The sequence below is a fragment of the Sus scrofa genome, chromosome 6 (assembly GCF_054392235.1).
Source record: "Sus scrofa isolate SSC_HxYL_T2T_F1_AM1 chromosome 6, Sscrofa_HxYL_maternal_Yorkshire_Landrace_v2.0, whole genome shotgun sequence".
In the NCBI taxonomy this organism is placed as follows: domain Eukaryota; kingdom Metazoa; phylum Chordata; class Mammalia; order Artiodactyla; family Suidae; genus Sus; species Sus scrofa.
The window spans coordinates 149,835,449-149,859,734 of record NC_139388.1 but is presented as its reverse complement, the minus strand read 5'-3'; the positions used below and the strand labels follow the sequence as shown (position 1 = coordinate 149,859,734).

Below are 24,286 nucleotides of genomic sequence, written 5' to 3'. Positions count from 1 at the left end.
AGCCGTAGCCACCAGCCTATGCCAGAGCCACAGCAACTTGGGATCCGAGCCACGTCTGCGACCTACACCACAGCTCACGGCAACGCCGGATCCTTAACCCACTGAGCAAGGCCAGGGACCAAACCCGCAACCTCATGGTTCCTAGTCGGATTCGTTAACCACTGCGCCACGACGGGAACTCCCAGCAAAAGCAGTTCTAAGAGAGAAGTTTAGAGCCATACAAGCCTATCTCAGGAAACAAGAAGAAGCTTAAATAAACAACCTAACTTTACCTCTAAAGCAACTAGAGAGACAACGGACAAGACCCAAAGTTAGCAGAAGGAAAGAAATCATAAAGATCAGAGCAGAAATCAATGAAATAGAAATGAGGGAAACCATAGAAAAGATCAATGAAATGAAAAGCTGGTTCTTTGAAAACATCAACAAAATTGATAAACCCTTAGCCAGACTCATCAAGAAAAAAAAAGAGGGGACTCAAATCAATAAAATTAGAAATGAAAAAAGGAGAAGTAACAACGGACATCGCAGAACTACAAAGGATCATAAGAGACTACTACAAGCAACTATATGCCAATAAAATGGACAACCTAGAAGAAATGGACAAATGCTTAGAAGAAAAGTACAATCTTCCAAGACTAAACCAAGATGAAATAGAAAAGATGAATGGACCAAGCACAAGTACTGAAATTGAAACTGTGATTTAGAAACTTCCAATAAACCAAAGTCCAGGACCAGATGGCTTTAGAGGCAAATTCTATCAAACATTTAGAGAAGAGCTAACACCTATCCTCCTGAAACTATTTCAAAAAATAGCAGAGGAAGGAACATTCCCAAAGTCATTCTGTGAGGCCACCATCACCCTGATACTAAAACCAGACAAAGATACCACAAAAAAAAAAGAAAGAAAATTACAGGCCACTGATGAACACAGATGCAAAAATCCTCAACAAAGTACTAGCAAACCGAATCCAACAAGACATTAAAAGGATTATACATCATGAACAAGTTGGATTTATCCCAGGGATGCAAGATTCTTCAGTACCCACAAACCAATAAGTGTGATATATCACATTAACAAACTGAAGAATGAAAACCATATGAACCTCTCAATAGATGCAGAAAAAGCTTCTGACAAAATCCAACACCCATTTCTGATTAAAAAAAAAAAACCCTCCAGAAAGTGGGCATAGAGGGAACATGAACATAAAAAAGGCCATATATTACAAACCCTCAGCTAACATCATTCTCAATGATGAAAAGCTGAAAGAATTCCCACTGAAATCAGGAACAAGACAAGGATGTCCACTCTTGACAGTACAATCCAACTTAGTTTTGGAAGTCCTGGCCATGGCAATCAGAGAAGAAAAAGAAATAAAAGGAATCCAAATTGGAAAGGAAGAAGTAAAGCTATAACTATTTGCAGATGACATGATACTATACCTAGAAAATCCTAAAGATGCTACCAGAAAACTGTTAGAGTTCATCAATGAATCTGGCAAAATCTCAAGATACAAAATTAATACACAGAAATTGACGGCATTTCTATATACTAACAATGAAAGATCAGGAAGAGAAACTAGGGAAACAATCCATTTACCATCATATCAAAAAGAATAAAATACTTAGGAATTTACTTACTATCTAAAGAGATAAAGACCTGTACTTTGAAAACTATTAAGGCACTGATGAAAGAAATCAAAGACGACACAAATAGATAGATATACCATGCTCTTGGATTGGAAGAATAAATATTTTCAAAATGACTATACTACCCAAGGCAATCTACAGATTCAGTGCAATCCCTATCAAATTACCAAGGACATTTTTCACTGAACTAGAACAAAATATTTTAAAGTTTGTATGAAAGCACAAAAAGACCCAGAATAGCCAAAGCCATATTGAGAAAGGAAAATGGAGCTGGAGGAATCAGTCTCCCTGACTTCAGACTATACTACAAAGCTTCACTCATCAAAATCATATGGTACTGGCACAAAAACAAAAATATAAATCAGTGGAACAGGACAGAAAGCCCAGAATTAAACCCACGCACTTACAGTCAACTAATCTATGACAAAGGAGGCAAGAATATACAATGGAGAAAAGACAGTCCCTTCAATAAGTGGTGCTAGGAAAACTGGACAGCTACACATAAAAGAATGAACTTAGAACACTTCCTAACACCATACACAAAAATAAACTTAAAATGGATTAAAGACCTAAATATAAGACCAAATACTCTAAAACTCCTAGAGGAAAACATAGGCCAAACACTCTCTGACCTAAACGACAGCAACATCTTCTCAGATCCACCACCTAGAGTAATGACAATAAAAACAAAAATAGGAATTCCTGTCATGGTTCAGCAGAAACAAATCTTACTAGTATCCATGCGGACCCAGGTTCAATCCCTGGCCTCCCTCAGTGGGTTAAGGATCCGGTGTTGCCATGAACTGTGGTGTAGGTCGCAGACATGGCTCAGATCTAGCATTGCTGTGGTTGTGGCATAGGCCAGTGGATACAGCTCTGATTAGACCCCGAGCAAAAACAAATGGGACCTACGTAAACTTAAAAGTTTCTGCACAGCAAAGGAAACCCTAAACAAAACAAAAAGACAGCCCATAGAATGGGAGAGAGTATTTGCAAATGAAGCAACTGACAAGTTGCTTTATATACACCTCCTGCAGCTCAACACCAAAAAAACAAACAACCCTGTCAAAAAGTGGGCAGAAGATTGTAAACAGACAATTCTCCAAAGACAACATACAGATGGCTGAGAAACACATGAAAAGATGTTCAACATTGCTCATTCTTAGCGAGATGCAAATCAAAACCACTATGAGGTACCACCTTACACAGCCAGAATGGACATCATCCAAAAGTCTACAAACAATAAATGCTGGAGAGGGTGTGGAGAAAAGGGAACCTATTGCACTGTTGGTAGAACTGTAAATTGGTGCAACCACTATGGAAAACAGTATGGAGATTCCTCAGAAAACTAAAAATAGAATTACCATTTGATCTAGCCATCCCACTCCTGGCATCTATCCAGAGAAAACCATGACTCGAAAAGACACATGTACTCCAATGTTCACTGCATCACTATTTATAATAGCCAAGACATGGAAACAACCTAAATGTCCATTGACAGAGGAGTGGATCAAGAAGAGGTGGTACATATACACAATGGAATATTACTCAGCCATTAAAAAGAACGAAATACCAGCATTTTTTGCAACATGGATGGACCTAGAAATTATCATGCTGGAGTTCCCGTCATGGCACAGTGGTTAACGAATTCGACTAGGAACCATGAGGTTGCGGGTTCGGCCCCTGCCCTTGCTCAGTGGGTTAATGATCCGGCGTTGCCGTGAGCTGTGGTGTAGGTTGCAGACGCGGCTCGGATCCTGCGTTGCTGTGGCTCTGGCGTAGGCCAGTGGCTACAGCTCCGATTAGACCCCTAGCCTGGGAACCTCCATATGCCGCGGGAGCGGCCCAAGAAATAGCAAAAAAAAAAAAAAAGAAATTATCATGCTAAGTGAAGTTAGTCAGACAGTGAGATACCAACATCATATGCTATCACTTACATGTGGAATCTGAAAAAAGGACAGAATGAACTTCTTTGCAGAACAGATGCTGACTCACAGACTTTGAAGAACATGGTTTCCAAGGGAGACAGGATGGGGTGGGGGGATGGGCTCGGGTTTCAGATGGAAATGCTATAAAATTGGGTTGTGATTATAGTTGTACAACTATAATCTAATAAAATTCATTGAGTTAAAAAAAGAGAAAAAAAGAAAAATGGGCAGAGGACCTGAATAGACATTTTTCCAAAAAAGACATACATATAGCCAACAGACACAGGAAGAGATGGCCAACATTACTAATCAGAAGGGAAAGGCAAATCAAACCCACAATGAGATATCACCTCACCTCAGAATGGCTATTATCAAAAAGACAACATATAACAAATGTTGGTGAATATACGGAGAAAAGGGAACACTTGTGCAAAGTTGATAAGAATGTATATTCATGCAGCCACTCTGGAAGACAGTATAGAGATTCCGCAAAAAAAGATTGCAATAGAACAACCATACAATCCAGTAATTCCATTTCTGGGTATTTTTCCAAAGAAAACAAAAACATTAATTCAAAAAGTATATGCACCTCTATGTTCATTGCAGCATTAATCTCAACAGCCAAGATTATGGAAGCAAACTAAGTGCTCATTGATAGATGACCAGGTAAAGAGTTGTGAATATATATTTTATATTATATAATTATTTTATACATTATATATATATATAAATGGGATATTATCCAGCCATAAAAAAAAATAAAGTCCTGCCATTTCTAACAACATGTATGGACCTAGAAAGTGTTATGCTAAGTGAAACAGTGGATAAAGAATGACAGATACTGCATGACTTCACTTATATGTGGAATCTAAAAAACAAAACAAATGAACAAACATCAGAAAACAGACACAGAGAGAGAGCAGGTGATTGCCAGAGGGGAGAGGGATGGGGCAAAGAGTGAAATACAAAATAAGTAAGTAAATAAATAAATACTGGAAAAATAGAATTAGAATATCTTATTGGATATCTCTGGTATTTTGAACAGCTTAAAATCATCCTTACAATGCGAGCCTCCATTTTAATTATACATGAAGGCCAAGTGAATGAGAGGCCTCCAAAACTGAGTAGTGAATGTGTGCCTTGATCATGCTATGTTCTATTACTCTTTATCTGAAAAATTCTCTAAAAATATTTTGGGAGTTCCCTGGAGGCCTAGTTTTTAAGGATCTGGCATTGTATCGCTGCAGCTCAGGTCACTGCTGTGGCACAGATTCTATCCCTGGCCTGGGAGTTTCACCACAGGCACAGCCAATAAATAAATAAACAAATAAACAAACAAACAAATAAATAAATAGGAGTTCCCGTTGTAGTGCAGTGGAAATGAATCCAACTAGTAACCATGAAGTGGCGGGTTTGATCCCTGGTCTCGCGCAGTGGGTCATGGATCTGGAGTTCCCGTGAGCTGTGGTGTAGGTCACAGACGCAGCTAGGATCCTGTGTTGCTGTGGCTGTGGTGTAGGCCAGCAGCTGCAGGTCTGATTCGACCCCTAGCCTGGGAACCTCCATATCTTGCGGGTGCGGCCCTAAAAAGCAAAATAAATAAATAAGTAAATAAATAAACAAATTTTGAACATCATGAAATAAATATGAATATTTTTATAAATATTTTTCCACTGATTAGAAGTAGTAAACGAATAAAGAAAACTTTTTTCTGCTATTGCTTTCAATCATTTTTAGAAAATAATATAAATTTCCCATCAAAGCCAATGGTAATAATAATAATAATAAATGATAATTCTATTGTTAATAATAATTATCATAGCAATAAACATGTACATTAGTAAAAAGAAAGATCACAAATAAGAAACCTAACTTTACATCTCAAGAAAGTTGAAAAAAAAAAAGAACAAATTAAGCTCAAAGTTAGAAGGAAGGAAATTACAAAGATCTGAGCATAAATAAATGAAGGGGTGACTAGAAAAATAATAGAAAAGATGAATAAAACTAAAAGTTTATTTCTTTTTATTCATGGCTGCACCTGTGGCACATGGAAGTCCCCAGCCCAAAGAATGAATCAGAGCTTTAGCTGTAACTATGCTGCAGCTGCAGCAACACCAACTTTAACCCACTGTGCTGGGCCAGGGATTGAACCTGTGCCTAGCAGCCACCCAAGATACTATAGTCAATTCTTAACCCACTATGCCACAGTGGGAACTCTTAAGAGCTGAATTTTTTGAAAAGATAGACAACATTGACAAACCATTGGTTAGACTAAGGAAAAAGGAGAGAAACCCAAATAAACGAAATCAGGGACATTGCAAACAATGCTGCAGAAATATAAACGATCCTGAAAGACTACTATGAACAACTATATGCCAACAAATTGGATAATCTAGAATAGATTAAATTCCTCGAAACATATAACCTACAATATTGAATAAAGAAGAAACAGAACATATGAGACCTATCACTATTAAGGAGCAAAATCAGTATCTAAAGAAAAGTTCAAGACAAGACAGCATCACTTGTGAATTCTACCAAACATTTAAAGAAGAATTAAGAGCAATCTTTCTCCAAAAAACTTGAAGGGGAAGGAATACTTCCAAACTCAATTTATGAAGTCAGCATTACCATAATAACAAAGCCAGCCAAGTTCACAAGAAAAGAAAATCAAGGGCAATTTCCCTGATGAACATAGATGCACCAATCCTCAACAAAATACTAGCAAACTGAATTTAATAGCACATTAAAAAGATCACACACCATGATCAAGTGAGGTTTATCCCTGGGGTGCAAGTATGGTTCAACATATGCAAATCAAAAAATGTGATACATATTAACAGAATGAAGGGTAAGAATCATACGATCATCTCTATAGATGTAGAAAGAGCATTTGACAAAATTCAACATTCTTTCATGATAAAAACTCTGAGTATATTAGGTATAGAAGGAATATACCTCATATATGAAAATCTCATAAGCAACATCATCTTCAATAGAGAAAAACTAAAAGTTAAGATTAGGAATAAGACAAGGATGTCCACTCTCATCACGTCTTTCAGTATGGTACTGGAATTCCAAGCCTGAGCAATTAGGCAAGAAAAAGAAATCAAAGGTATCTAAATTGAAATAGAAATTGTTTCTATTTACAGATGACATTATTTAATATAGAGAGTAATCCTAAAGATGCCACCAAAAAATGACTAGAACTAATACATAAATTCAGCACAGTTTCAGAATACAAAATCAATATCCAAAATCATTTGCATTTCTATACACTAACATCAGACTATATGAAAGAGAAATTTTTTTTTGTCTTTTTGTCTTTTTAAGGCCACACCCATGGCACATAGAGGTTCCCTGGCTAGGGGTCGAATCAGAGCTGTAGCCCTTGGCCTATGCCACAGCCACAGCAATGCCAGGTCCGAGCCATGTCTGCAACCTACACCACAGCTCACGGCAATGTCGGATCCTTAACCACTGAGCAAGGCCAGGGATCGAACCTGCAACCTCATGGCTCCCAGTCAGATTCATTTCTGCTGCACCACGACGGGAACTCCCAACAGAGAAATTTTTTTAAAATCCACTTAAGCAGCATCAAAAACAATAGAATACTTAAGAATAAATTTAACCAAGGAAGTGAAAGATCTGTACACTGAAAACTTCAAGACATTGATGAAAGACAATGAAGAACACACATAGACACACACACACAATGGAATATTATTCAGCCATGAGAAGGAAAGAAATCCTGCCTTTTGCAACAATATGGATGAATCTGGTGGACACTACACTAAATGAAATAAACCAGACAGAGAATGTTATAACTTACATGAGCGATCTATAAAAAAAAGCCAAATTCATAGAAACAGAGAGTAGAATGGTAGTTCCCAGGGGCTGTGGGATGGGGGAAATGGGGAGATGTTGATCCAAGGGTACAAAATTTTTTTTATAAGTTCTGAGGCTCTAATATAAGCATAGTGAATATAGTTAATAGTATTATATTAATAATATAGTATTAGTATAGTATAAAACATAGTATAATAACATAGTATCATATTTTATACTAGAAATTTTGCTAAGAGAGTAGGTCTGAAGTATACACACACACACACACACACACACACACACACACACACACACAGGAATAACCATGAGAGGTGATGAATGTGTTGATTAACATGATTCATTCCACATATGTATACATAATACCAAATCATCACATTGTACACTTTAAATATATACAATAAACTTCACTTTTTAAAATATTCATTATTATTGCATTTTTTATATAGCTTGTCTTTTCTTTAAGTCACTAAAAGTCCAAGGTCTCTTTTAAAGAAGATAGCAAGAAGAATGAAGGATAATTTAACAGGATAAAAATTCTCCCTGTCTCTACTTATAGTTGAATTTGCCTAAATGAAATGTGTACATCATAGACACACCAATAATTCCCTCCAGCTGCCTCATATTTCAGAATTGATTAGAAAGGATTATACCCCTCCCTTTAAAGACTTCCTGTCCTTAATGGGTCTAATATTATTTAAATGGTTTTAAATTATCATATATAATATACGCATCCTAAAAAAAATAGGAAGTTGTAGGAAAGCAAAAGGAAGAAAAAATAACCATAATTCCATAATCCAAAGAGACCACTATTGCTATTTTGGTGTATTTTTTTCCACACATGTTTTTTGTTTTGCTAGTATGGGTGAATACTAGTGCAGTGGTCTTCCAAATGTTTTCTTTAAATACCATTAAAATAAACTTTAAAAATTATGTACCCCTTTGCATATGTTTTAATTAGCATCTAAATATTAAACAGAATATTAGTAAATAAGTTTACTTCTTTTTAAATAGACAATAGAAATTACTGAACGGTTTATAAGATGAAATAAGTGAGACTAGGTGTAGTAGGAACAAATATGCCATGATATAACTTTTTCTTTTTTTTTTGCCATTTCTTGGGCCACTTCCACGGCATATGGAGGTTCCCAGGCTAGGGGTCTAAACGGAACTGCAGCTGCCAGCCTACGCCAGAGCCACAGCAACTCCGGATGCAAGCCGAGTCTGCAACTTACACCACAGCTCACGGCCATGCCGGATCCTTAACCCACTGAGCAAGACCAGTGATCGAACCTGCAACCTCATGGTTCCTAGTTGGATTCATTAACCACTGAGCCACGACGGGAACTCTGCCATGACATAATTTGATAACATAACATTTAACTATTTTATTCCATAATGTACAGCAAACTTGAAAGAAATCAAGTAAAATTTTACACATGAATTTTATCCAACGTGTCTAGGAAAAAAATGTGACAGTCCACCAACAATCTCATTTACATTTAAGAGGATAACCCTAAGCTCCCCACATGGCTTCTGATGCCCAACATCCAGAATTTCCAAAATGGACCCCAAAAGCCCCAAGTTGGCTAAAAATCAGAGTATGTCAACAAGGGCTGAAATACAAGTATTTTTAGTAAGCTTTGCTTTTCTAAAAAGATATATGCAGTGCAAGAAATGATTAGAAGCCTTATGTGTTTAAAGCAACTTGATTAGTTATCCAAAGAGTCATCCCTGAAACCAGTATTCCCATTTCTCTGTCTGCTTGGTACCCTGGAGCTAATTATCCCCAGTGTAATGCACAGCGCTGAGATTTGGGATGGATGCCATTCTTTAAGAAGAGAAAGGATGACTACTGTGAATCCAGGCTTGTTCTAAGAGAAACCAAATTTAGGAAAGGGCACATTAGCAAGTTGAGAATCTGGAAACTGATCTCCTTAAAAGTACACATGAAGACTCCAAGAGCTAGAGGTGTGTATTGAAGGTTTTGAACCACCTCCACTTCTTAGCAGTCTTAAGCCTCTAACAAGCCTATAGGAAATAAGGTAAAGTTGACCTTTAATCCACACCTCACAGGAAATGGGGATGATTCAATCAGCAGCTCAGATTCCTCTAACAGAGCTGAATGAGCCGTAAGGTGTTTGATACTGAAAACCATTGAGCAGCTGCATGTAGGTTCCATCCTTTGGATGAACCAAAAGATTTATGATGTTTATTTCTCTTCAAAGAGTCTATATAACTCGTTATGAATAATGGCATTGTTAATTCGGTAGTGGAGAAAATTAATAAAGTGACACCTCATTTATCTGGCAGATTTGAAAAATGAGTTTTTTCCAGGCAAAAAGTGTCCTCAGGATAATTAAAATGTATAACTTCAAGGCCTTGAACTTAGAAAAATAAGTTCAATGTTTTTTGGCCATACCCACAACCTGTGAAGTTCCCAGACTGCAAATCCAACCCAAGCCACAGCAGAAACCTGAGCCACAGCAGTGACAATACCAAGTCCTTAACTGCTAGGCTATCAGGGAACTCCCCAAGTTCAATATTTTTGATTAAAGCTTTCTGAAATGAATAACATTTTCTGTTATCTTCTTAAATTAAGATTGTGGAACTGAAATTGTACTTTTCGCAATTACTCAGTTGGGAACGTTGAAAAGTAGGGCAGGCCCAGATGATGAGCTGGGCACTACTGGTGAGGCAAAGTGATACGGTGTGGTCTACACCCACTGGAGGAGGACAGGGTAGCACTAGAGGCAGCTGAATGAGGAATGCTGGTACCATACAAAAAGCCAAAAGATTTATACGATCCGATGAGAAACCAGAGTATTTGGTTCCATAAGATCTAGTTCAGTCACAAGTGCGAGATCAAACTAGAGGGAACACGCGAGAAACCCAGCCTGAGTCATTGACCCAGATCACGCAAACCGTGCTTTTCACGAGTTGGCATTCGGGGCTGACGCTTGCAAAAGTATGAACCTGAGGCTCCTTTGCAGTCCTCTCTATTCCTCTGTTTTCCTGTCTTTCCATTAACACTTTATTGTTTTTCCTTGTAATTTTGAAATACGATCTTCTTTCTTACTTCAGGGTCCTGGAAAGCTGTTAACATCTTTGTAGTCACAACCCCTACCTAGTCTAGGCTGGCCCATAGAAAGCACTTAAGGAATACGTAGCCCCTTTACGAGGCCTGTAACAACAGAAAGGCAGTCTGACACATCAATTACCCAAACAAATCTTCACTTCAATAGGACATATAAACTGCAGGATATTAAAGAGTGCAAGCGTTCTTGACTCCAGGATCAGGCCCCTTAATGCAGTATACATAGAAACAACCTTACATAGGCCTGAGGAATGGCTACTGCACAAGTCCATTCATCCTCGCAGCAGGCTTGTCTCCTCTCATTCTCAATTTTAAGGGGCCCCCTTATGCAGTTGCCTCCCTTTGGGGTGGTTTAAAGAAGACACTGGGAGGAGAAAACCACTTTCTGAACCAACATCTGCTCAACAATAAGACTTTCATTCCACCACGAACTGGGGGAGTTGTTTCGAAGCATAACTCCTGTTATTTGCCTAAGGGGAAAAAAAGCCCTCCTGTCTTATTTTTGTGTTGCCTTTCTAAAGGCCCTCTTCTTTCATCCTGGTTCGATTCATGACTGCCCAAGGAGGAGGCTGGATACATGTCTTGTCCCAGGTAGGGAGTGAGGAGGGACCCAGTCACCCTTCGGTCATCGTAGTACAGTAAGCCCTCTCAAATGCGGACACCTGTTTTCCACCCGGGTGTAGAGAGATAGTGGGTTGTACCAATGTATCCTAGCGACCAAGCATTGTGCAGATATGTGCAAATATCATCCCTGAGCATATCTCTATAATAGGGGACTTCCTCTGGTCTCTTTGGGTAGCCTTGCCATCTTCCCTTCTTCAGAAAATAACTCATCCAACCACCCACCAGTCTCCCCACTCTTCCATGAGCTTGATTTCCATTCAGAATTGCTAGATTACTCTGACATAAAATGTTAAGCCTTTCAAATCAGGTCTACCTAATAGGATTTGCATATTTAGTTATACCTTCAAGGGGAAGGCTTAGGAGCTTTACACATGATAATGTTCAGAGAGTCTCCCCTACCAAAAGCCACTTCAAAGAAATGCAGTCATCTAAGTAGAAATAGGGTAACTGCTTTGCAGGCAGAAATTCAAGAGAGTTCCCTAGTCCTCCTCTCTAACCAGATTATCTGTCCCAAGCCAGGCCCATTTCAAAATGCCAGGGCTGGAATTCTCTTGTGGCACAGTGGGTTAAGGATCCGACGTTGTCACTGTAGGGATTTGGGTGACATGGGTTTGATTCCTGGCCTGGAAACTTCCATATACCACCCCTCCCCCCCCCCCAAAAAAAAATGGGCTGGGGCTGCCATATCACTTTCCTATAGAGAGGTAGTAGGTCTTCCACCTCTTTTCAGAATCAGGGAGTCACCAAGTTCCCATTTCAGAGATCAACAGTCTACTCTTTCCTGCTCATTCCCACCCATATATGGCTTCTGAATTCTGAGGCAAGATAGATCCCTCTAGGTCTCCTCCTCAATGGCAGACCAGTATTGCTAAGCAACGGTCTTGGTCTAGCTATACTTTTTAAACAGGGAGAGGCCAACCAATCCACTTCAAGGAGTCTTTTCTAGTAGTCAGTCTGTTTATGACAATGTTTGCTGCCTCTGGAAAGGGAAACTAGAGATATTTTCAACTCACAACAGGCAGGTAAATTTATAGAAAAGCACAACTGCATATGGACTACAGTTCTGTTTCCTTCTGCTCTGAAGTTCCCTAAAGTGGATCTTTTTTGAAAAGCTGGAAAAAATCTAAATGTTGCATTATAATGTATTTACCCTGATGATGTGTTAACTCCAAATATACTAGTTTAACATGATATGTTTTCAAGATCATGCATTTTATACTCAATCACCCTTTTCATCACCTAGGCCAACAACCATTCCAAACTTTTACAAAAGGCTAGAGAAAAACTTGAAATTATGTAACTTTTAGGAAATAAAGAGTTTATTAGTCACAGGCTTATGAGAGGGTGACAATATACCTTCCAAACTGGAATCATTTTGAAAATAAAATGGAGTGTTATACATAATCACCCTGTGACAAGTATAAATTGGACTGTACTGGGGTCCCCAGATAGTAACCCCGCCAATGGGAAGAAAGCGAAGCTAATGGGTCTTGATTTTTCTGATTAACAAATGAAGTCAAACCACTTACATGAGACATTACATAGTTGATCCTCATCATTCCAATTTGGTATTATTTGGTGAACTTATTTACTAGCTAAAATTTATTTATAAACTGAAAATCAGTACTTACAGGACTTTGCTAGTCATTTGCAGAGATTTATACACTGGTGAAAGTTGAGACACCCAAGGTGCAAGTTCCCAGCTAATTTGCTCTCATACTGTAATCAAGTGCCCTTTCTGTTGTCTATTTAGTGTTATGTTTTTCACCTTTTGTGCTTTTTGTTGGTGATTTTTCTCTTTAAAATGGCCCCCAAGTATAATCCTGAAGTAGTCTAGTGCTCCTAAGTTCCAGAAGCCTGCAATTACATTACAAAGAACATGCATGTTAGTTAAGCTTTGTTCAGGAATGAATTACATAGGGCCATTGGCCCTGAGTTCAATGTCACTGAGTCAACAATATAAGTTAAATAAGATCTTTAAACAGAAACACACATAAAGCAAGATTATATATTGATCCATTGATAAAAATATAAGCAGAGGCTCACAGGACAAAAAAAGAATCATTAAAATAATGAGTTGGGGGAGTTCCTGTCATGGCGCAGTGGTTAACAAATCCAACTAGGAACCATGAGATTGCGGGTTCAATCCCCGGCCTTGCTCAGTGGGTTAAGGATCCCACGTTGCCGTGAGCCGTGGTGTGGGTTGTAGATGCGGCTCGGATCCTGCGTTGCTGTGGCTGTGGCGTAGGCCGGCGGCTACAGCTCCGATTCGACCCCTAGCCTGGCAACCTCCATATGCTGCAGGAGCGGCCCTAGAAAAGGCAAAAAGACAAAAAAATTAATGAGTTGGACTTAAATTAAAATTAGAAACTTCTTTCAAAAGATATTGATAAAAAATGAAAAACTAAGCCACAGACTAGGGCAAAATATTTGCAAAATGTGTGTCTCCTAAAGGACTGGTTTCCAAGCCATATAAAGAACTCTCAAAACTCAGTAATAAGAAAAACAATAAACCAATAAAAATGGACAAAAGATTTCAACAGACTGTTCACCAAAGAAAAGATATACATGACAGATATTTTTGGAAACATAGTTAAGAACTACCACTAGCCCCCATTAAAATGAATAAGTGGGTCCTGATTTGCACTGAGCTGTCCATCAACCTCATCTCCACTGTCCAAATTTCCCAAAAAATTAGCTGATATCCTTTTCCTCTTCCTTCCTTCCTTTCTCTCTCTCTCTCCCCTCCCTTCCCTTTCTTTCTTTCTTTCAGACCACGCCTGTGCCATATAGACGTTTCCAGGCTAGGGGTCCAATCAGAGCTGCAGCTGCTGGCCAACACCACAGCCACAACACCACCAGATCCAAACCCCATCTGTGACCTACACCCCGGCTCCCATTCGACCCCTGGCACATCATATGAGATGTTCAAAAATGCTTGTAAAATAAATAAATGTGCAACAATAGCATTTAAACTTTCTTAAGAAACAGGTTTATTGTGAATATCAACCTTGGTTGCAAATTAAAACCACACGTCATTAGTGCCACAGATTTTGAGAGTTAAAGCATCTATCGGTATTCCACCTCTAGGATGATACAGATAGTTTTAAACTAAGATGAGAAAAAAAAAAAAAAAGTACTGACAAAGCAGTTCACTTTCAGAAATCTGGGTTTTCCCAAATAGTGACATAAGAGCCAGTCATTTTGAACCGGGCAGTTTGAGTTCCTCTTCAAGAATCTGAAATGTAGGTCGGGGCTTTGCTGACATTTCCATTTGCCTCACTACTGAACATCTGAAGTGATCGTTGATGGGTAGGCAGTAAAGAAAGAAGACGTGATAGAGGCAAGAAGGGTAGCAGCCTGGCTCTGAAGTGGAATTATGTGCTTCAAACAAGGTGAAAGGTAAAGAGACACAGATCATCTTCATACTCAAAAAAACAGCTATATTTCCTTTTGGAAATACATGGGCCAAGATGGTTTTTCTCTTCTAAGTTCTTGTGATAGTTCCTACAATGGTTACTGATGAATGTTTGAATCTGTAATATTGTCTGACATCCCATCGCTTTAAAACAATATTATTGCATATATTCTGTGAGGTGAAGAGTTAACTTCTAACTATCTTAGAGCTTATTTGCCTATTATTTTTAAAGAGAAGATCGACGATGACTAACAAATTACGAAAGGGATCCCAAGAGTCATACGTCATGGGGACCCCAGTTTTAAAAAATGGTATCAGAATCTTGTGCACTGTGATAATTCATGAGCTTTGTTGTTTTATATGAAAGGTTCAAGTTTTATTAAACAAGTTAAAATAACTGAATAATGTTGACTATTGGATAAATGAATTGTCCAATAAGGTAGGTAACTGATTAACTGAGTATCTAACCACAGTTGTAAATTAGTGGCAATATTGTTTGAAATGTCTATGATGTGTTTCTGATGAGCTCTCTACAGATAAAAGGGTTTTCTGTATCTTTAACTGGTGATAGCACATAAGCCTTTGTCTCACTTCCTCTTTCTTCATTTTGAAAGACTTTTCTCTGGAAGTTCTGAGATTTTTGGCTTTTCCTAAGTTTTACCCATCAAAGACTGATATTTCCGGATCTTGAAAGGTATGTAAACCTCAAAAGGCATATAGACTCTTCAGGAAAAGAATGAAGCATCAGGTGTTAGAGCAGAAAGAGATTACTGATGAGAGAGACACGATTAGAAGGAATTGTATTTTATCAAGGGTCAAAAGGCCCTACTATGATAATTCAGAGCGATTTTGAAGGGTATGAAATTCCATTCTTTTGCTTTATTCCTCCACCTCTATTTATTATACCTCCTCACACACCAGTGACTCTTCTTTGCCCTGTTTCCTTCCTCCCTCCTTTTTTTCCTTCTTCCCTTTCTTGTCTTCCTAATCAAAGATCTCATCAAAAACAACTGCTAGAAAAAAAAGGTTATTTTTTTATGACTTTGTTATTGTTCTATAAAATATTACCATTTACACATTTTTCATATTTTTTCTAGAAAGCGACAAAGAGCACTTTCCTGCTTTCAGGCATGAATCAGGTCACAACTCAATGGGATGTGGTCATAGCTCTTTACATATTCTTCAATTGGTGTCATGGAGGTACAGTATTTTCAGTACCTATTACTATCTTTTATTCAAATAAAATACTGAGTGTTTATTATGTTCATGGCATTATATCAGGAGCTCTGAAGAGTCAAAAATTATTAGAGTGGGAAGATTATACGCACACAAAAAAATTACGTGGCATGGAGTGCCCGTCGTGGACAGCAGAAACGAATCTGATTAGGAACCATGAGGTTTCGGGTTTGATCCCTGGCCTCACTCAGTGGGTTAAGGATCCAGCATTGCCGTGAGCTGTAGTGTAGGTCAAAGACGAGGCTCAGACCTGGTGTTGCTGTGGCTGTGGTGTAGACCGGCAGCTGTAGCTCCGTTTAGACCTCTAGCCTGGGAACCTCCATATGCTGCTGGTGCTGCCCTAAAAAGCCAAAAAAAAAAAAAAAAATTACGTGACGTGAAATAAAGTCAACCTCCCTGCTAATTAGGATTCCTTTATCAAGCATCTCTAGCAGACAGACCTTAAATTCATATGCCAACATTTTCCCAAAGGAGTTTATTATTTTGAGTTGGCATATTCTATCTTTGGACAATTGTAATCTGTATGATAATTCATCAAACTTTTTTTTTTTTTAAGGGCCACACCCAAGGCATATGGAGGTTCCCAGGCTAGGGGTCGAATCTGAGCTGCAGTTGCCAGTCTACATCACAGCGAGAGCAATGTCAGATCTAAAGTGTGCCTGTGATCTACACCACAGCTCACAGCAACGCCAGATCCTTAACCCACCGAGTGAAGCCAGGGATCTAACCTGCGTCCGCATGGATACTAGTCAGATTCATTTCCACTGAGCTGCGACGGGAACTCCCAAACATTTGAACTTAATTCAATTCCACAAATCATTTGTTGATGGTTACTATGTGTCAGGTGCTATGCTAAGCCTGTCTTCCTCACAACACATTGGTGCAGCAGTATTATGTGCTGATATGACTCCTGCCTTTTAATTCACACACACACACCTGACACTATGACAAAGACACATGCAGGTTTTAGGAATCCAAGAAGATCATCCAGAACTTCAGGCAGGGAAGACATTGGCATTTGAGAGTTTCTACGGGGGGCACAGGGTCCTGGGCAGATGATAGCAATTCATTTACTAGGAGGTAAGCAACACCAAGGCGGCGTTCTAGACCTTGAAGGAAGCTTTGCAAATCATGCAAGTTACTTAGATTAGTGACAAAAGCAAAACTGTCTTCTGTCAGTCGGGACACGCATATTAGAGATAGAGAAGTAACCCCACCATGAGAACTAGAATCCCTCGAGCAGGAGACCGGACACTTCCAGAGTCAGACCAACAGCTATCCAAAAAGATTTAGGAGAAACAATGCACCAGCTACTTTTTCCAGTTCCTGGAAATATGCAAATGATATGTAGGAATTCTGTTTATGTATCCAAGTGATTAATATAAAGCATAAAAAAGCAGGACCAGACCATGTGATATATGGAACTAGAGACCTTCCAGCTATCCATTAGAAATTACTTTATTATTATTGTTCAATCTACTCTGAATATTTTTAACATCATCCAGACTACATTTTCTAAGTTTTCTGCTACAATGATATGTTAATCCTTTTCAATAACTTTGCTGAAATAAAAAATATACTGTTTAGCATTTCTGATCAATCTAAAAAAAAGAAATTAACATATTTATATAGCTTATTTTAGCATATTAAAAAGAGAAGTTAAAATATATTTGTATGATTTATTCTTGTATAATCCATATTGACTCCTACCAATTACTGATTTTTTTTCTGTGTACCAAAAAATCATTGATTTACTAATTCATTCCAGAATGTTGTGAAGCTCAGTGGTGCAGTGTTCTGGGGTTCTTCTTTATTCCATTTTTGAAAACCAGGATATTTGTCCAAATCTGGAGACTTCTGACATTGTTTATATTTTCTATGGATTCTCAAAACACTACTCATAATGGTTTCATGATAGTATTCACATATAAGGTGCTGAGATGCAGTTTGTCTGAATTTGAATTGTTGAACTTAAAGCAGTCAGATGCTTTCTTAAAACTTCTTTTCATCTCTTCAGCTTCAATTCCCTGTTGATAATGATGGAACTATTTTTATCATTATTTCAGCTTTTAAATATTTATAATTTATATGTAAATGTCCACTACACAAATAGACATATTCAATTACATTTATATTATACAAAAAGTTAATTCTTTAAGCTTTGAATTTCAAAGAGAAGGATATTAAAAATCCAATACTGCGAGTTCCCAACCCAACTAGTATCCGTGAGGACACGGGTTCAATCCCTGGCCTCGATCAGTGGGTTAAGGATCTGGCGTTGCCATGAGCTGCAGTATAGGTCCCAGATGTGGCTCAGATCTGGCATTGCTTTGGCTGTGGTGTAAGCCAGCAGCTGCTGCTCCGATTCAGCCCCTAGCCTAAGGTCTTTCACATGCCACAGTGTAGCCCTAAAAAGCCAAAAAAAAAAAAAAAAAAAAACCCAAAAAGCAAAAAAAACAAACTGACCTTTAAATATGACTATTTGGATGAGGTTTTCAGATTTATTTATTTTTAATGGCCACACCTGTGGCATATGGAAGTTCCTGGGCCAGGGACTGAATCCGAGCCACAGCTGAGGCAACACTGGATCCTTTAACCCACTACAACAGGCCAGGGATCAAACCTATGCCTCTTCAGCCACTTGAACTGCTGCAGTTGAATCCTTAACCCACTGCACCACAGTGGGAACTTCCTGGGATATTTTAACACAAGTATTTCCAGAAAAAGCCTAAAATAAAATTTTCCTTGATATGAATTTAATTGATATTTCATTGCACTGTCATTTGAGTTTATGTAAATGACTTTAAATTATTGGATTTTGTTTGTAAAAACAACACATTATTAGGTAATTTTTAAAACACAGAAATATATAATTAAAAATTTAAAAATTACTCTAATGATTACAGAGATGATCATTGTTAGTATTTTAGTGTATTTCTCTTCATTTATTTTTAACATTGAGCTTATACTAAATGTTTTGCACCTTGTTTTTTTTTTGCATTTTTGGTTTTTTATTTTTATCTATTTATTTATTTATTTATTTATTTATTTATTTATTTTGTCTTTTTTGCCATTTCTTGGGCCACTCTCGAGGCATATGGAGGTTCCCAGGCTAGAGGTCGAATCGGAGCTGTAGCCGCCGGCCTACGCCAGAGCCACAGCAACGCAGGATCTGAGCCACGTCTGCGACCTACACCACAGCTCACGGCAACGCCGGATCGTTAACCCACTGAGCAAGGGCAGGGATCGAACCCGCAACCTCATGGTTCCTAGTCGGATTCGTTAACCACTGCACCACGACGGGAACTCCTGCACCTTGTTTTTTAATTAAAATTATATCCTGAACATTTTCCCATGTTATTAAATTAATGATTAATTTTAAGTAGTTATCAAGCAATAAATTTTGCCATTAATAAGAGTATGATTTTATTCATTAAACTCATAATTTTCTGATAAATGTAGCCTATATCTATAAAAGAATTAAAGATTGAGTAGCTAGAGAATTGAATTCTGCAGTGCCAATTGTTACTGCCTTTTTTTTTTTGGCTGCACCTGTGACATGAAAAAGTTCCCAGACTAGGGATCAAACCTGCACCACAGCTATAACCAGAGCCACAGCAGTGATGATGCTGGATTCTTAACCTGCTAAGCCACCAAGGAACTCTGCCAATTGTTATTTCTAACACTGCCTTTGAAAAAACAGGGTAACCTCAAAATGCCTCAGTCCTCATTTTTAGCATAGGAGAGCTTATTATATTTGCTCTTTGGACAGTTAAGAGAAGCTGAAAAGCTGAAAGCCGACTCTGGTCTTGTGTCACGCTGCTGAATGTCAACAGAACATGGTAAAAACACACTCTAATGAACTAAGTAATTAAGTGATCCACTGCTTCCTGAAACTCTTTTCCAATGGAAATCATTCAATTAACTGAAAAAATTTTAATGCCATAGCATATTTTTGTGACTCTCTTGCTTTAATGTTTTACATGGAATTTTTAATTTTATTGATTTGTTTTCCAGGGATTACAAATATAAACTGCTCTGGCCACATCTGGGTAGAACCAGCCGCAGTTTTTAAGATGGGTGTGAATATCTCTATATATTGCCAAGCAACAATTAAGAACTGCCAACCAAGGAAAATTTACTTTTATAAAAATGGCATCAAAGAAAGATTTCAAATCACAAGAATTAATAAAACAATATCTCGTCTTTGGTATAACAACTTTCTGGAGCCACAAGCCTTTGTATACTGTACTGCTGAATGTCCTGGATATTTTCAAGAGACACTAATATGTGGAAAAGACATTTCTTCTGGATGTAAGTGTTGGGGTGCACTCAAAATCCAAACGAAAGTCTAACAATTAACTGGTAATTACCAATCTTGTTAAACTGGAGGCAAACTGGAGTTCCCGTCGTGGTTCAGTGGTTAACAAATCCAACTAGGAACCATGAGGTTGCGGGTTTGATCCCTGGCCTCGCTCAGCAGGTTAAGGATCTGGCGTTGCCATGAGCTGTGGTGTAGGTTGCAGATGCGGCTCCGACCTGGTGTTGCTGTGGCTCTGACATAGGCTGGAGGCTTCAGCTCCGATTAGACCCCTAGCCTGGGAACCTCCATATGCCTCAGATGCAGCCCTAGAAAAAGACCAAAAAAAAAAAAAAAAAAAAAAAAAAAAGGAGGCAAATTAATACAGTTCACATATTAGTTTAATGCAGGAATTGCAAATTCAAATGTCTCCAGGGGCCAGGCTGGTGAAATACATGAGGAAAGGAGGCTGGTAGGAACTATGCAGAGAGGAAGCTCACTGATAGTCTACGGGCACTGGCACAGCCACTGCCTGGCTCCAGCATTTATGAGGGCCCAGTATTCCTAGATCTTTTGATTCTTCAAGAGGGCAGAAGTATGAAATTTCAAGAAGAACTCCACAAATTTTTAAATGTTGCCAATACATTAAAAAAAAACATTTTTTTCAACACTAGCCTGGCCACGCACAGCATATGTGAGGGAGAGCCACCTCGGATTTCCAGTGTTGCCCTTTTCATCTGTTTTTCACTTACTCTTTTGTCTTCCAACCTAATGTCATCAACTTTGAAACAGATCCTATTGAGAAATTTTGAGGCGAAGATTTAGGAAGAAAAAAGGCAGTTGCACCATTAGCTTTGTGTCCAGGCTGTACTTCTTATCAGCCAGGGAGTTGCTCCATCAGTCTGAGCCTCAAGTCTTTGCCTGTAAAAGGCAGCTCATTATATCGGCTATGGTAAGCACTGACTTTCAATAATCTTATTTGAAGGCATATTTTACACTTTAAAAATATGACATTAATGGGCCTACATCTTTTTAAAGGCATAAAACATGGGGAGGTTCTGATACAATTCCCTGCTCCTAAAGTCACTGCCCCAAGTGTGAATCACTGTGTTTGGGGCTCTAATTATTAAGAAAAAATTAATCAAGATAATCTTAAAAATATTTTCTAAATTCAATTTGCATTCGTAGTATTCTAGGGTGTTTAATTTACCATAGTAACACGGACTGACTTATACAATTATATACTTAATTCTTGGTTCTACTATTATGAAGGAAGAATCAGTAAGTTTAGCACCATTTTAATCCAAAGATTCACCTGGTCCATGTTCAGTGAAAGAGAGGACTTTGGATCTTTGCCTTTCTCCATACTTTTGAGAGTCAGATCTAAGGCTTACCTCTGGGCACCTGCACTCGTGATTTTCAGGCAAGAAGAGCTGTGGGCGGTGGCAGAGGTGAACTGAGGAAAGAAATTAGTAGTTGTTGGAGTCAAAGAAAAACTCAGCAAACATATGCCTTAAACTACAAATAACAGGCTAACCTTGCCCTAAATTGTGGGAATTGAAACCCCAGGTAGACATTTTATCTGTGGCATGAGGACTTCTTAACTTGTCCACATCCTCAGGAAACAGAAATAACCCTTCGTGCTTAAAGACTATTTAGCCTTTAGGGGTGGGGGTGGGATGTTGAGAGACGATTTCTCTGAAGGGCAAATGAGCAACTGTCATACTTATGGGGAAAGGCGAGTTCATTTAAGCCAGAGGAAGCAAGGAGGCGAAGAAGCACGGCCCCCTTCCCTCTGCTGCAGTCTGGGTGACAGGTCACTGCAAACCGCTCTCCCAGTTCTGGCTGAGGCCCTCTGCCCCCAAACGCAGCACCCGACAATGTTCAGGGTCCGGAAGTGGTCTCCGTTCCCCTTCTAGGACAGCAAATTAGAAGTACTTAACATTTGCTGCTGATGGCCTCTTAGAAAGAACATCACTCATTCCCCTTATGACTCTGAGAGTGGTACCTTCTTACACAGGCCTCTGGTTAGGAGTGTGAAAGTGTAACTGCCATGTAAGAATTTACTCAAAGCCCTGGATTCAAGAACCGCTGTATAATCGGGCTCTGAATTCTTAGCAAACAAAACTTGCTATCTAAGTAGGTCAAGGAAGGGTTTTTGAGGGTTTTTGTGGTCTTCTAGAAATCACATTGCTTTCACTGGATCACTTTGATTACAGAATATTCATCCTGTGAGCTTTACTCTGTTATCATCACTGTTCTGAACGAAGGGATGATATGCACTTTTTTAGGCTGGAGACAAACCATAAAAGACAGAGAGAAGATAAATGAATCGTTGCTTTTCCTCAAAAGATATCCAAACATATTTAAAAGGTTCTGTACTGTAATGTGTTATTTGTGAAATATAATTATGGTCACAATTTTCATTTTTAGCCATAATCTTAAACACTTCTTAGATTCCTCTCTGTAACTAAAGGCACACACGATATGAAAAGTTTATCTATCAGAGTCACAGCAATCATGGGATAAAACATTATAAGAATGATATTTTTATTCATATATATGAATTTATTTAAATTAATTTAAAAACTAGTCATGGAACAGTCATATTTCCCCTAATTAATTTAAAAATGTAAATATCTTTGACTTCAATTTTAACCATCTGTGATCTCTCTTTGTCGTGGTGACAGAAGTAGGCTTATTATCCAATAAAAGGCCCTAAACACTCATCTTTAACATTGCTACCAGGTCTCATCAGTGACACAATAGGCTGGTCTGTGTACCCCTTGGGTAAGGAATTGCAGAGTGATCTTTGCCAAAAGCACTGTTTCTCTCTTTATTTTAAATTCTTCTCATAATCATTTTATTAATGGAGTCATGAAATGCACTTCAAAGAGTGATTGGTATCCAGCAAAAATGTGTTAAATGATAGGATTCAGAGAGGAGGGGGAGCACCCACTCTGCCTTCAGGAAGCTCCCCGTAGAACCTGACCCTTGGCTGGATTCTGAATTAACAAGAAACCTGGGACCCAGTTACCAGTCCTGCAATCAGTAGGAGAGCATGTGGTATTGTGACATCTGGCTGCACAGCAGGTTTTTGTCTGTGAACACTGAATAAGCTGGCAATGAGATCTAACAATACCGACTGCTTCTCATAACCATACTCTTAGTCCCACCTTTACACAGCTTCACATTTACACATATTGCATTTGTTTGCATGTATGTATATAATCTATTTGATCTTTTCAAAGTGAATTAGTTACTAGACAGAACCCTGAGCACTCACTTCAGAGAAAATGCTGTGGAATAACACAGCCCCAAATATTGATGACGGCTGTCTTTTATGATGGCTAAATCAAGGACACTATCTGAAACCAGAGGGAGAAATAACTTCAGTACAAATCACTGTAATTAACGAGGGACACCAACTTAATCAATATCCAAAATGACTTAAATTTATGTTTCTACACCTACCTCCTTTAAGGCGCAAATAAAACTTAAAGATTTATCTTACTTGCAGTCCACTTTCTCCCCATTTTAACTTAATGCTACAACGCACCAAAATATTTTAAAGCACTTTGGTTTGAAAATACATTTTTAATTGTAAAATCAAATTGCATTCACGCAGAAAGTTTTTTAAAAAGTTTGGACCAACGACAACAAAAATACATACCATTTCTATAATCCTGTGATCTCACTACTAACAGACTCTCTCTTTAATAATTTAAAATGTCTTTCAAGCTCCCATCTTTCTCTCAGTGTCTCTCTCTCTCTCGTCTTTCTCTTTCCCCTCTCTGGACACCACCCCCTAACCATCTGTCTCTCAAATGATAACAGAATACTACTCTGTTTTGTAACCTATTTTTTACCCTTCATCATATGGCCAGTGCTTACTTAATTAAACATATTTCTAGTACCTTCCAAAGGCCAGATACTTAGATTGTCTTCTACAACTTTGTTCTTAGATATATTTTAGGAGGGTATTTTGGGGTATTAAGGTTGTTTCTGAATCTTCCATTATTATGAATGACACTTTAAGAGGCAAATCCTTTTAGCCAAGTATTTTTATATATCTATGAACATTTGAGTAAAGATGCATTCCTAGACATAAAATTGCTGGGTTGAAGTTTTAAAGACTGTGCTATCTAAAGTGCTTTCCATAAAGATTGTGCCAATTTGCATTCCCACCA

The 24,286-nt window shown here is 38.3% G+C and overlaps 2 protein-coding genes across 7 annotated transcripts in view; one reads left to right on the top strand and one right to left on the bottom strand.

Annotated features, from left to right (window-relative positions):
- C6H1orf141 (chromosome 6 C1orf141 homolog) overlaps positions 1-24,286 on the bottom strand; it is a 185,717-nt gene that overhangs the window by 89,796 nt on the left and 71,635 nt on the right. For both annotated transcript variants that reach the window (XM_084959073.1, XM_084959069.1), the window contains one exon: positions 21,491-21,552. The gene's annotated coding sequence lies outside the window, so the exon portion shown is untranslated. The remainder of the gene's footprint in view (positions 1-21,490; positions 21,553-24,286) is intronic.
- The window catches only part of IL23R (interleukin 23 receptor), a 65,024-nt gene continuing 55,149 nt past the window's right edge, over positions 14,412-24,286 (top strand). The window contains exons 1-3 of one of the 5 annotated variants that reach the window (XM_084958706.1): positions 14,412-14,544; positions 15,658-15,760; positions 19,814-20,110. Coding sequence is in view for 2 of the 5 variants with exons in the window: in NM_001137621.1 (NP_001131093.1) it covers positions 15,691-15,760; positions 19,814-20,110 (367 nt within the window). In the remaining 3 variants the exon portion in view is untranslated. 5 annotated transcript variants of the gene reach the window in all.